The sequence below is a fragment of the Gadus morhua genome, chromosome 23 (genome assembly GCF_902167405.1).
Source record: "Gadus morhua chromosome 23, gadMor3.0, whole genome shotgun sequence".
Classification (NCBI taxonomy): domain Eukaryota; kingdom Metazoa; phylum Chordata; class Actinopteri; order Gadiformes; family Gadidae; genus Gadus; species Gadus morhua.
The window spans coordinates 20300228-20314879 of NC_044070.1; the positions used below are offsets into that span (position 1 = coordinate 20300228).

At 41.6% G+C, this 14652-nt stretch overlaps 1 protein-coding gene and 1 long non-coding RNA gene across 2 annotated transcripts; both read left to right on the forward strand.

The window, feature by feature from the left end:
* Positions 1-341: 341 nt before the first annotated feature.
* Positions 342-3357, forward strand: LOC115537734 (V-set domain-containing T-cell activation inhibitor 1-like). Its single transcript, XM_030349791.1, has 4 exons — positions 342-564; positions 799-861; positions 2557-2874; positions 3058-3357. Exons 1-4 carry the CDS (start codon positions 495-497, stop codon positions 3264-3266), a joined length of 660 nt encoding a protein of 219 aa, XP_030205651.1. The 5' UTR covers positions 342-494; the 3' UTR covers positions 3267-3357.
* Positions 3358-11420: 8063 nt separating this feature from the next.
* Positions 11421-12379, forward strand: LOC115537776 (uncharacterized). The gene is made up of 2 exons (XR_003974877.1): positions 11421-11755; positions 12042-12379. It is a non-coding gene; the product is annotated as an uncharacterized LOC115537776 (long non-coding RNA).
* The last annotated feature ends 2273 nt before the right edge of the window (positions 12380-14652 follow it).

Genomic DNA, 14652 nt, shown 5'->3' on the forward strand with positions numbered 1-14652 from the left:
TAATCAAAAACATTAAACTGTATCAATACAACTACATTAGAAAAATGCTGTGCAATATATATAGTCCATCAATAGTAGAGAATGGATTTCCTCTATTATTATTTATTGACCAGACCCTATAAACTTCTCACCTATACTGACTAGCTTTTTTACACACACGCAATTAAATGTATTGTACACTTGAAATACCTCTGACGAATTGAAACATCATATCACAAATTATTTGTTTGAATGCAAAATAACAAACCACTTACTGCTTTTACGTGAACACTTTATTTTGATCAAATTGTATTTTTCACAAATATTGCCATTTAATTATATTCCTAACCTCATTTTAATAACTAAGTGATCCATAACTCGTATTCTTAATCCCAAGCCAATAAAAAGTCATAAATGTCAGCCAGGAGGTCTAATCAGTCCAGGTTAAGGTTGGTGTTTCCTGATCCTGTCAGCAGTCCAACAACAGGTACAGCTGAGAGAGGACGACACAGACAATGACAGCGCTGGGCAGTGTTGTGATTCAGACGGTCGTGTTGCTGACCGGGCTGGTCGTCGTTCAGGGAGGTAAGCTGGACCGAATGTAAACCGTCTCTGGCAAACCTATTATCAAGACTTCTTTTTTTGTTTGGTTTGTTATGCTTGATATTTGGACTAGCACCAGAACACAAACGGACTAATCTTTTTTGCTCAAATATAACCTTTAGGTTTCACTTATAATGATGAAAATAATAATATAAAATACAACTGCTTGATTCTGCTTGTAATATTTTTACTTCATTTCGCGCTTTTCTCATAGAGAAACCAAAGCTGTCTCTAAAGACGAACCCAGGTTCTCAGAATGGTCAGGTGATGTGAGAGAAGGTGAGAGACGAAAGCACACCGGGAAAGATAGACATTATGTTGAAAAATGTGTGTTACTGAAGAAAAAATACATTCTTCAAAATACATGCAACCTAAGTCTGTCGTCTGGATAAGTTTAGAGGACTTAGTCCCTATTTTTTATCGGTCTGAAACGCAAGTGAGATGCGCCAAATGTAAGTAGCTTTGTGGGCGGTTCTATGGCGATGTTGCTATTTTACCGGCGCAAAAATGACTCTTGCGCCCGGCGCAAATCTAAATAGGCTTGGTCTGAAGTAGCCTAATCACCCGTAGATGGGGTTTGGGCGTAACGTGCAGTAAACCAATGAGAGTGCCAGCTCCCATCCCTTTTAAGAGCCATGAGTGCATTTGAATCTGAAGAGTTGATATTTTGACAGCGCGTTTGCAGTCTCCAATGGGACAGATGCATGACCAAATTAATTTTAAACTTCAAATGGATCAGTTTATGGCCAAATAATATGGCCTAATTCACACATGGAATAGCGTTTTCTTCCACAAATAAATTTCGGCAAAGAAAACTTAGCACACATATGATATGCGGTAACTGTGGTTCTATTTAATGATAAACGCAATACAATAACAAACCACGTACCAGTATTCTATGCATTATCGTTATCGACTCGTGTTCCTAATATGCATGTGTCCCCCCGTTAATATACAGTGCCATGGACTGTATTATGCGTTACGTGTTTAGTTTGCGTGTGTGTTTAAACAGATGGACGCACACACGCGCGCCCGCATTCATTCATTATTTTTAAAACTCACTCGCGGTAAAACAATGTTTTCTCACGATCAAATACTCCTCAATCCTAAAAGTTATGGGCTTGTACACGATGTCTCTGTCAAGAAAATATGTTTGCTGTACGTTGTTTGCAGATGCATTGATTTAAAAGTACAACTTATTACCGCTGTATCAGCTGTTCTTTCCCAAATAATTTATCAAGAATGTGTGACTAGGTAGATGAGAGAAGCAAAGTGTATGCGCGAGGTGCACAAGCGACATTATGCATGCGCCCTTAAAATAGCATCTGAACAACGCGCCACTGACCTTAAACCAGCTATTTCCTGGTTTGTGGCGGAATTGTTTCCTGAAAATGCAAAATCGCACCTGGGAACGTTTGCGCCAGCACACGCACACAATCATTCCCTATGCGTGGCGGTGGAGGGAAAAGAACGCTCTGCGCCAGTTGCAAACTAGCAACGACACATGCGTCAGGGTAGAAAGTCAATTGCGCAAGATGGGGCCCTTAGTCTTCTTTCACTCTCTCAGATTGCAGATGTCATATTTTACGAGCAAGTCAAGATCATTTATAAACATTTGTAGTATTACTTATGGACATGCACCATTTGCATTTATACACTTTAATATGTGAAGTACTGGTACTTAGCCACTTTATAATTTACTAATTACACTTGACACTTTATAATTTATTAATTATATTGTTTATACCGTTTGTTCTTTTTGTCTTTACTTCAGCATTTACTTTAGCGTCTATTTTTGTTCTCATTAGTACTTTGTATTTTTATTGTATTGTACCTTATCCTGTGTTTTCCACTGCTGCTGGCCTGTTGAAACAAAGGAATTTCCCCTCCGGGGGATTAATAAAGTTGTTATCTTGTTTTAATAAAGTTAATGAAGAGTATGCCTCCAACACCCCCCTATTCTCTGATCTCCAGACCCCCAGGTGGGCTGTGTGTTTGGGGGGAGCTGTGTGCTGCCTTGCCGCTTCCATCCAAACAGTGATACCATCCTCCACTGGAACAAGGTGAATGGGAAGAAGGTTCAGGTCCACTCCTACTACGATGACCAGGACCAACTGGGATACCAGGACCCTCTCTACAAGGGAAGGACCTCCCTGTTCCATGACCAGATGTCAGGGGGCAACGCATCCCTTGGTCTGGCCAGGGTGAACCTCCAGGACCAGGGCAGGTACCTGTGTTACGCCAGCACTTTAGAGTACAACCAGGTGACCTTCGTCACTCTGACAGTGAGAGGTGAGCTCAAGTCCTAGGTTAACCTTAACCCTAACCTCAACTCTGAATTTCTTGTTTTAATGCGGTACAATATTATCTAGGTCATCGTTAATGTGAAGTTATTTGGTTCTGTCTTGCTGTCATTGTTTTTATCCTCATTCTTATTAAAGAAAGAATAATCTTCATTTTCTTTTTTTGTTTCAGCGGGATCATATAGCACACCTTGGTTACAATTAGGATTCTATTTTTATGTTACACTTTTAATCATCATCAGCATCAGCCTCATCTGTTTACGTATAAAGAGAAGTGTTTCTTTTGAATTTTTTGTATCATTTTCTATAATATTTTCTCTTGTAAATTACTTCACATTATATTTTATTTCGTTCTTTGTGTCATTTTCTCTTTTATTTTAAATTAATTAGTTGAAAACGTTTGTGTGGTTATTTCTGGGTCATTTATTAGGGATGTGATGGGTAGTTTTATCTGTATTATAATGTAATAATCAACCACACTTATATATTTTAGTTTACTATATACTGTATATTCATGTTAATGATGTATTTTGGTTTGTCTTTGTCTTCACTGCCTCACTGTGGGAGGTCTAAAATGAGCGTGCTTCACCTCAAACACACGATGCCTCTGGTGCTGCACAGATGTGTTATGTTGTACCCATTAAGTTAATGGTGACCATATCAAATTAAATAAATGAATATATTTTAATCTGTTGCTTGTCATTTCAAATATCAGTTTTGTGTTATGGTCTTCTGAGCAGAGACACTGTGGCGAGCAGCACGGGAAGAACCAGACGATCCCAGGTCAGAGAGTTAGCTACTCTCTTACAGATAGTTCCCTAAAATATATAAAAGTGTCTGATTATCACATTATTAAACAAAAGAAAATCGACAATGATTATACATAATCATTGGAGCATCCTTTTACTTTAACACCATTAAATTGCCGCGCGAAATTAGCATGTTTGAATTGTTCTCATTTTTGAGTAGCCTACTTATCAAGTGCAGTTATGGTGGGTGGAGATTTAGATTATTTACTTAAAAATAATTTTACCAAACTACCACAACAGCAGCGAATCAAAATAAAATCCGATGGCAGGCCAACACCGAAGATGAAACTGCGCGTGGAGAGAAAGCAAGGCTTCTTTCGGACGTTCAATGAAGAAAACTATACACGAACGGAGTGGCTAGCTTGCAGCAGCAAACCTCAGCGACTATTTTGCTGGCCGTGTCTTCTTTTTGACAAGGATTCGTGCTCCCTCAACAACCCCTGGGTCACTACAGGATTCGTGGACCTTGCAAACTTGTCCCGGGCAATCGCGAGGCACGGTAAATCAAAAAGCCACATGTTATTTATCATCTCAAATACTGTGATTGTGTGAGTCTTCACGTGAACATGAAACTTGAAATAGCCGACAGCCACGCTGTCGATTCTTTGACTATTAGCGGCTTGTGCATTTCGGTCGGGGAGGGGTTGCATTTATAATAAAATGTATAATTTAATGAGATGTTTAGGAGTAGGCCTACTGTGTGTGTGTGTGTGTGTGTGTGTGTGTGTGTGTGTGTGTGTGTGTGTGTGTGTGTGTGTGTGTGTCAGATTACAGGCATGTGTAAATCCTGGTAAATGACCAGGGGCCTCATGTACTAAGGTTGCGTACGCACAAAAACGTGGCGTACGTCCTTTTCCACGCTCACGTTCAGATGTACAAAACGTGAAATGACCGTAAAAATGTGCGGTCCCCACGCCAGCTCCAGAGCTGTCGTACGCACGTTTCTACAGCTATTGTTCCTTTGGCGACACTTAGAGGTGACGCTGGGAAACTGGGAAAAAAGGTGAAAACAATGACTCAGAGTGATTTGCACATCAGAGACACACTAATGAACAATTAACACACCTTGCAATTATATGGGTGGCTATAAAAGCATGCGCAATGGATGAAGAAAATTGTTTTAAAAATGGCTGCGTTAGCGTTGTTAGAGGACATCGCAAATGGTCAAATCCGAAGGGCGCTGGAGACGCCGGGGCCGACGGAGGAGACGCAGGGGCCGACGGAGGAGACGCCGGGGCCGACGGAGCAATCCGTGCCCTCTCCTTGCTTGTCTATTAAAAAATAAAAAAATTAAGTTAATAAACACGAGTCAAAGTCTTTAATATCCTGGCATCTTTACGCACGACTTATGTGTATTGCAAGCAGCCAATTGTATGACCAGTATAATTACAGCATTTATGACTTCAGCATATTTTCCTTGGGGGTGATCGGTGTTCCCTTCATGGGCTCCCACCCCTCCGGTGAGAGCTGTGTCACCGATCAAAGCGGCCCCTCTCAAATCGAAGGGGGAGAGTTCCCCCACTCCCGTCCCCCCACCTGTTGCGGTCACGCTTCGGCGGTGGGCAGAAACCCTCCGCTTCACCTCCACCTTGAGGTCTGACCACTTTTTTTTAATTTCAGAGTGTGTGCGCTGCTGAGACCCCACTGCATTGACGGCCTCGCAAACACACTCCCACTCACTTCTCTTTTGTTTTGCATTTATCCCTGTTGACAGGGTTCCAATAGCATATGCTTGCGCATTTCTACCTCGTGGAGCAAAATCTCGAGCTCAGACTCCGTGAAGTTTCGTTTTTTGCCTCTGTTCATGGTGCCAGGTGATCGGATTAAGAGGTGAATCTCAGGTCCAGAGGCCTATTTAAATGAAATTGCATATTTAAATGAGGGCGTGGACAGGGAGGAGTTTGGCACCTCGGCATGTGCGCTCAATTCCACGTTGATTGAGATGTACAAAAGAAACGTGCTTGGATCCATGCGTTCGCACACTTTGATACATCTGAATTTATTTGTGCGTAAGACAGTTTCTGGGTTTTGGCGTACGCCAAGTTTCAGTATGAAATCCACGCAAGTCTTAGTACATGAGGCCCCAGGCGCTCAAATAGCTCTTATCAGGGCCGCTGACAGGTTTGGCTGGGCCCGGGACAAAATTCTCTCAATGGGCCCCCCCCCTCCCCCCCTCCCCCCCCTTTAATTGGATAGGCTATGGATATGGATATGGACTGAGTGAAGTTATGGCTTTCAGAATCAAACCACAATAAAACTCGCGCTATTGTATTCACTTAGAGCTCATTAACTGCACATTTCATCGACCATTTTTCACTTGACCAAGGGGAATCATGTCAAGGGTACTTTTATTTATCGCCAGACCCGCGTTTATGTCCGCTGAACTTCCAGAGAATGTTTGGGGAACAAGGCGGAGCCCATTCATCTGGCGAGTTTCAAGTTAACGGCAATCAGAAACTAAGTTACAGGCTACCCCAAAACGTCACGTTTATAACCCATTCGTTACATCCAACTCTATCTAAATGGCAATTTCACATGTTGCCATGCCACTGGCTTATTTTAAACCCTGAGCCGCGTTACACTGGCTGTAATTCAGCTGACTGGGAATGATTCTCAAATCAATTCAGCCTGATTGGAGTGCGCAGCGCGTGCCTGCCTGAAACATTTGATTTGGACATGGGCCTATTTGCGGGGTAATGTGCATATTCTAAGATTCAATTAGATATAGGCGTATGAAACACAGTGTAATAAAGCCGTTGTGGTTATCAAATTATTCAATGCCCCCTGTCTGTCTGATATTGATCTCCGTGTGACTTGCTCATGTGGTGCTGCGCTAATATGTTTGACACGCCGCCTGTGCCTGTGTTACTTGACGACGGGGCTGGAGAAAGTTGGCCGTGTCTTACCTGGCTGTGCTGCACAGCTGCCTTTACTGGTACCTGCAGCATCACCTGAGTCTTTTCTGAAATATTTATAAAGAGATCCCCTCAGGCTTTCGGCTTCTTCCTCTCTTTTTCGCCTTTCTTTTTTTTTCCAGGGCTCCTGACTTGTGCATGTTGAATCAACTCGCGCACTGACCACTAATGGAATGATGTCGTCTTTTTTCTTCTCCAAAGACCAAACCATTTTGGCATAGGGGTGATAGGGGGTTATTAGCCGTTTTTTCAAGGGCAATGAAGGCAAACAATCTAGGAGTCATTATTTGAATGCAAATAAAGCACTTTTCTTCTCTAAATCAACACATTTTGAAGTATACATACAATAATTAATCCCAACTTCATGGGGGTCCAGTTATGGGCCCCCCCCATTCCAGGGCCAGTCCAGGGCCCGGGACAACGTACCCGTTTGTCCCCCCCTGTCGGCGGGCCTGGCTCTTATAGTTGCATTAAATACAACCAAGCTGCAACGTACTATTTTCTCTAAAGGTTTGGCCTCACTTGGCTTCCTCAAAAAAAATCCCCACGCCACGCCACTGCCTCCAACACCACCCTGTTCTCTGATCTCCAGACCTCCCTGTTCAATGACCAGATCTCAGGGGGCAACACATCCCTTCGTCTGGCCAGGGTGAACCTCCAGGACCAGGGCAGGTACCTGTGTTACGCCAGCACTTCACAGTACAACCAGGAGACCTTCGTCACCCTAACAGTGAGAGGTGAGCTCAAGTCCTGCTTTTACAGGACAAATCTGAGTTTTTTGTTTTAATGCGGTACAATATTATCTAGGTCATCTTTAATGTGAAGTAATTGTTGTCATTGTTATTGTTCTCATTCTTATTAAAGAAAGAGCTGTTTCAGAGGGATAATATAGCACACCTTGGTTCGAATTAGGATTCTATTTTTATGTTATCCTTTTAATCATCTGTTTACGTATGAAGAGAAAGGTTTCTTTTGATTTTTTTGCATCATTTTCTATAATATGTGTTATCGTAAATTACTTCACATTGTATTATCTCTCATTTTTTGTATAATTTTCTCTTTTGTTTTTAATTTGTAGAAAGCATTGGTGTGGTTATTTCTGGGTCATTTATTAGTGATGGGTAGTTTTATCTGTATTACAATATAGGTGATTGTTTGTAGGCCCTGGGGCTAGGGGCTACTTGCAGCGGTTTCCTTTCTCGACCTTTCCGAAATGTAAATACAGTTTGACAGGGCACACCCAAAAGGGCGAATGGAAAAACGTATGCAAAACTACAGGAGAGGAGGAGTGGCCCTGCAACAGGATCCTTTCTTCCTCCCCAGATCATGTTATCGTTCCAATGAAGTGAAGTTGAGTCGTCAAGCTGCAGACTGAGAGGCCCAAGAGGCACGAAGGAAGAATAAGATGGCAGAACTCAACGGTGTTCTGGTCCGAACAGCCGTGTTCCTCATGGTGGAGGTCCTCGTTCAGGGAGGTAAGCTTGACTAAAATGGAGACAATTCCTTATTTATTTATTTATTTTTTTGTGATTATTTGGAGATCTAAAGGTCAAAAGGTAAAGGTAAATCTACACGTGGGGATATTTCTCACATGATCGTTGACATTGTTGACCTTGGGTGTCTTGAAGGCGCCTCTAAATTAAATGTATTATTATTATTATTATTATTGTAATCTAGGCCATTTTGTCACCATTACTTACTAATAGAACATCCTGTTTTTCCGCTCTGTCACATTGTGAACGATCCTCTCTGCTCTGAATGTGTGGCGTTCTGTTCTGAGCAGCGGTTGATTCTGATGTCTGTGTCACAGAGAGGGTTCTTCTCAGACACTTAGTTATTATTATAACACTATTATAACTATTATATCGCTCATTATAACGCTCATGCACAACAACGGTAGACTACAAAGTGCTCCCTGGCTCGTAACCATGGGGAGGACACGCCCCTCCTTTGCTTTGCAAATTGGTTAGCAGAGACACGCAAAAACAAACAAATAATTTCAATCGTGTTTTCTCTAAATTATGGTCTTAATTCAGTGGCAGTGACAAATTGCATATATAACTATGTAATTAGATAATATAAAACATATGACCATGTTTAAAACCACATAAATAATGAAAGATGATGATTTTTGGTACCAATAACACATATTAGGCATATAATATAATGTATTATATATGTTTGACACTATATATTAGGCCTACTAATAGATACTAGCGGGGTTAGGGTAGGACAATTGTTAATTTTTGAACTGTAGTCATACAGAAACCATTGGAAAATTCCACCTGAGGATAAACCTGCCTGAATACATTGGCTTTCAGTCAGTCAATCTAACTATTGGTTAATTAATGTTGACAGGTGTGCACTGGGATAAAAGAGGTTAGGGTTAGTTGTCAGTGGACGTTTGGTCTATGCATCACATTGTTTACAGGGTTTAACTTCTAAATATCTATCACTATGACAATATGCTATGGCAACGGCCAGTGGCGCAAAAAGTGGGTATGCACTATATGCGGCGCATAGGGGCGCCGCACCAGAGGTGGCGCCAAAGCGATGGAAGTAAAAATATTTGAGTCGGGATTTTCTGTTTTTAACAGCGTTTGTGTACATGATATGATGATCAATAACAGAGAAACGTCACTGATAAGGCCCTCTTACGCACACGGCGCTCCAGTGGGCGCCCCCTCGACCACGCCCTGGAGGCGAGCGCCAGAGTGTCTTCATTTGAACCGCATTGTCATCTGATGACACGTACCTCAATATGGAGAGGCAGAGAAGAAAGCCCTCAGGGTCACAACATAGAAAAAGAAAGATTGGGAAGGAGAAAGGGTGCGCAGGGATGAAAGAAAGCTTTTCAAAGTGGTTGAAAGTCGTTTTTATGTCAGTGTATGAAGAGGAGGCTTGTAAATATTCAGGTTAGCTAAATCTACTAGTAAAACAACAGGTTACTGTTGTCTTGCAACTGTGTACTGATCAGAATGGAGCCTACAATATAACGGATCATTACAAGAAAAATAAAGGAACTTGTTTGTGGTTATTTTGTTTTAGTTCAACCTCTATGCAACTCTTTGTTTTATGTCAATAGAACCAGTAAAAGCGGTTTGGTGAAGCTAGAGTTAATGACACGCGCCTTGTGGTGGGCTATAATAACTGGCAGTGTCTTTCAAAGATACTGAAGCACCATGAAACAAGTGGTTACCACATAAATGCTTATCTGATGTGGAAAGAATTGGCATCCCGCTTATGCCTAGGTAAAACTATTGATAGCGAATTGTAGAGAGCCTGTTGACTCGAGTGATCGACTGCATACTCTTCCTTGCAGAAAGAAACCTGCCACTGAGGGGGACAAAATGCAATGTTAGGAAATCCTAGAAGTGGACATTTTCTGATCCCTTATAGCACGGTATGATGTTACTCTGGCAGAGCATCTTAGAAAGGCTGCCTCTAAAAAAAACACTGGATATCTGTCCTGGTGCACTCAAAATAATTTTTTTGATTCAATATCAGAGTCTGTTTTAGGTCAAATTTGTGCCCAGATAAAAGCGCCTGCTATGTGTCTGCATACCCCCCAGAAAGTAGGCAGTTGCGCCCCTGGCAACGGCTCTGAAAGGAGAATGCTACATGTCAGACACCTCAGACCGTAGGCCATTCGGAGGATGAGATAGATGGGAATACTTTCATTTGTTCTTTATATTGTATTTTTGTACTTGGTTCCCAAATGGAAAGCTGGGAGATTTCCCCACTTCAAACACGGTAGTTTATCCCTTAAAATGGATCAAATGTGTTTTAAAATGGTATTGGCCAGGTGCTGTTCAATCTCCAGACACCCCGGTGGGCTGTGTGTTTGGGGGGAGCTGTGTGCTGCCTTGCCGCTTCCAGCCAAACGGTGATACGACCCTCCACTGGGTCAAGGTGAATGGGAAGGAGGTTAAGGTCCACCGCTACTCCCGGGACCAGGACAAGGACCAGGACCCTCTCTACGAGGAAAGGACCTCCCTGTTCCATGACCAGATCTCAGGGGGCAACGCATCCCTTAGTCTGGCCAGGGTGAACCTCCAGGACCAGGGCAGGTACCTGTGTTACACCAGCACTTCACAGAACGACTGGATGACCAGCGTCACCCTGACAGTGAGAGGTGAGCTCAATTTCAATTTTTATAGGATTCCATCCTATAAATAAATATAAACGCTGTATTGAGCAAACGTTAGCTCATTAGTTTTGTGTTTTAATGCAATACCATGTCGTTGCAGCTCCTGTTGCTAGAGTGGACATTGTGCTAGTGAACAACAATGTCACCTGTCAGTCTGGAGGAATCTACCCAAGACCACAGCTCACCTGGTCCGTCAGTCCTCGCCTGTCTACTGTCCTCCAGAACACAACCGAGGTCAATGAAGATGACCGGGGACTCTATGACATCAGCGGCTCCTTAAGGACTGTTTACAATGACACAGTATCAACCTACAGCTGCTCAGTCCAAAATGAACACAGTGCAAAGAAAGCCATGATGAGGCCACTCCGTAAGTCTTTGAATATTAGAATGGCAACAGTCAGAAGTAAATTGTAGATTAGATAGTGCAATCCAGTTTGTAATGGCCGCTAATTGGAAACATAGGAGAGTACTGCTTCGTACCTTGTTGTGAAAATATTTAAGTTTGCAACATCAAGTCCATTTCCGCATAAAAAATTTAGTTTGGGACCATTGATTTTTTTATTTGGTCTGGGATTTGCGTTCTCCATTGGTCTGGAAAGGAAAAATGGTGACATTGGTCTAATTTCTCCACAGATTTCGTAAAAATACCTTGTATATCTCTGACTGTCCGTCCACTTGTCTGTCTATCTTCATCAGCTCCAATGCAAAGTGCTCCCAAGAGTGAGGTGTTACTCCCTTGTGACGCCTCGGGGCTCGATGACATCACCTGGACCTTCAACCACAACCAGACCATCCTCAGAAGACAAGCAGGACAAGAGAAGGTGGTGGAAACAGAGTGGCAGCAGCATGTAAGAGACCTGTCTGAATCAGGCAGCCTCCTGCTGTATGTGACCTCATCAGCCCAGAGTGAAGGGGCGTACAGGTGTACTCTCAGGTACGCAGACGAGGAAGACGTAACCCACATTGAACTGAAGATACTGGAGGACCCTGTTGCAGGTAGGCCCTTCGTGAAAATATAATATATATAAATATAAAACCAATCTGTGAGATGCTAAACCACCCGTGGTGCAAAAAAGCAACATTGTTTCAAGGGGGCAAGGGTGTCCACTGTCCATTGTCTTCTTTAATGAACTATGTTCACTGGGCCAGGAACTGATAAGCCACCTGAGACATTGGGTTTAAAACATTGTTATCCAGTTCATGTTTCATTTGAAGGTATTAGGATGTTATTTGTTTTTTTTCTCATAGAAAGATTAATCAATATTTTCTTTTTCTGTTTCAGAGGGTTCTCATCTCTCACTTCCGATGTTACAAATACTTATTGTTTTCCTTATAATCTCCGTTCTCATCCTCTGGTTATCTTATCAAAGATTGGTCGAGCAACCACGTGAACGTTTTTTTACAACTGGATATCTATTCCAATTTTTCTTTTTTGGTTTCATTTTTATTGTTTTCTTGTTATTTTGTTGTTGTAATGCACAACTTATTGCTTCTCTTATTTAGAGTAATTGGTTTAAGAACGTTGTGTGGTTATTTCTGGGTCATTTATGAGTGATGTCGGACTGTGTCGTTTTATAAATATGATTGGTATGAAGCTAATATTAAAGGTTGCATCAGCGATGTTGGGTGATGTCACTTTTGTTTGTATTTGAAGCGAGAACCCAAACAAACAGCCGTGTTTTGTGCGTCCAGTAAAAACTATCATGAACGCAGCGAAAAAAAACACAACACACACCCCTTGTAGATGATTGGTTGGAATACTATTTATTTGGGTTTTGAGTAGGGATGTCCGATATTGGCTTTTTTGCCGATATCCGATATGCGATATTGTCCAACTCTAAATTTTCGATTCCGATATCAGCCGATACCGATGTCGATATTTGGGTTATTTATTTTTCCTCAAACCTAATTTAGGTAACATTACATATCTCCTGTTGTGGAATTAACACAACATGCTTAATGTTATTGTGATGCCCCACTGGATGCATTCTTGAATGCAACAAGGCTTTCCAAATGTTAACATTGTCTGTGCAAAATAAGAAAAATGCTTCAACTTAATTTAAGGGAAAAGTGCCATGTTTATTTTTATTTTTTTAATGGTCTCAGACAACAGTTTGGATTACACTCTCCCTGAGATAATCTTGACAATGCCCACAACAAATAGGGCAAACTTGACTTCACAAATGATAAAACATTGTACCTGAACAACTATGTGCAACATAGCAGTATGTTTCTTTAACTAAAACTCAATAACCTTAATTGAATAAATGCACCAATATGAGTCAATTACAATGTGCACTGTACTGCACAATTTTGAAAACATTTATTTGAGCTATAAAAAAAAGAAAAAAAAAAAAAAAATCGGTTTTAAGGCAAAAAAAATCCGATACCGATATTGACCGATATTACATTTTTATGCTAATATCGGGCCGATAATATCGGACATCTCTAGTTTTGAGTGGTCGGTAGTACCATTTTTTTGTTTTGTATACGATCAGGGAGTCAGGGGCCATGTGAGGGTACCCCACTGGTTGAATGTAGGTTTTTGTGTTTTCTTGTATTTTAGCTTTTGTTTGCCGTCAAAGTAACACATGCAAACCGTGTGTGTGCCACAGCGCATATGTTCCAAATGTTGTTGTTTTTTGGTAACTGGGTAAACCTAAAAGTGACAATTCATCAACCAAACAGATCAAGATGGATTGGTGCTTGTAATGAAGCCGCCGGCTACGATCGAACATTCTCCAGTGGATGTAAGTCCGTTAGGACTATTTTATACTTTATGTTGTAAGCGCCTCTCGGCATAGTACTCAGCCAATATTGTTCTTTGTATGATAGGAGGCCGATAAAAATCTTGGATGGGTCATCTGAAAGGACTGAGATGTGCTCAGCATCTCCAACATTACAGATAAAACTAGGCTACCATTTGCAAAAAACGGAGGGCTACGCAAATAGTGAACTGAGGCCAGGTCCTCGATTGGTAGTGTTGGATATGTAAGGCTGGAGAAGTCATCTAGAGAAATTCGGTGAGCTCAGCAGGTGCTGCTGGATGTACCTAGGTGCAGTCAAAAAACAAAAGGCTACAGAGCCTTCGCTGTGGCCGCTCCTAATATTTGGAACAGTCTCCCCCTGAGTCTGAGATCTGCCCAGTCTATAGACCAGTTCAAAACGCAACTAAAGACTCACTTTTTTACACACAGATTAAGATTTTATTTTATGTTATTCATTGTTGTTGCTAATATGCAATTTTAAGCCTTCTTGTTCTTTGTTTTGTTTTTTATATTGTATTTGTGTACAGCACTTTGGTCAACTACTGTTGTTTTAAAATGTGCTATATAAATAAACTTGACTTGACTTGACTTATTAAAACTAAAGATTTGCGCGATAATCTATATCTCTCCAGCAAAAAGTCATCCGATATGCCAAGATGTCGAGCCGTGGTCTTATTAATCACTCCTGGTGGATTGCACATATATTTGCGCTCCGATATCAGCAGGCCTCTCATTAAAAGGGCATGCCATTGTGAACACATGAAATCTGCGGTGAACGCCGGTTTGAATACCCAAAACCGGGTTATGTTTCAAACTTAACCTGCGCAAAACCTGCTCCGACCAGGTTTGATTCAGAGCATATGTTTCTATAGTAACTAACATACCGTGTTCATTTTGGAACGGAAAACCTAGGGTTACCGCAAACCCTGGGTTAACTTACCCGGTTATGTGATAAAACCGGCTGTGTGGAATACCCCACTGGTCTCGAAGCACTTATAGCGTTCCCGTTTGTCTTTGTGATTGTGTCATGAAATTGGCTAGACGTTGTTTATTGTCAGCTACATTAGCCTCTTCAGCAAACCAGCTCGAAATCAAACAACACAACTTTACATTGTATTGAACGCA

Excerpts from the sequence above, each read along its gene's own strand:
- LOC115537734 (XM_030349791.1), top strand. The coding sequence starts at position 495 with ATGACAGCGCTGGGCAGTGTTGTGATTCAGACGGTCGTGTTGCTGACC. Across the intron at positions 565-798 it reads GCTGGTCGTCGTTCAGGGAG|AAACCAAAGCTGTCTCTAAA; the intron begins GTAAGCTGGACC and ends TTTCTCATAGAG. Across the intron at positions 2,875-3,057 it reads CGTCACTCTGACAGTGAGAG|CGGGATCATATAGCACACCT; the intron begins GTGAGCTCAAGT and ends TTTTTGTTTCAG.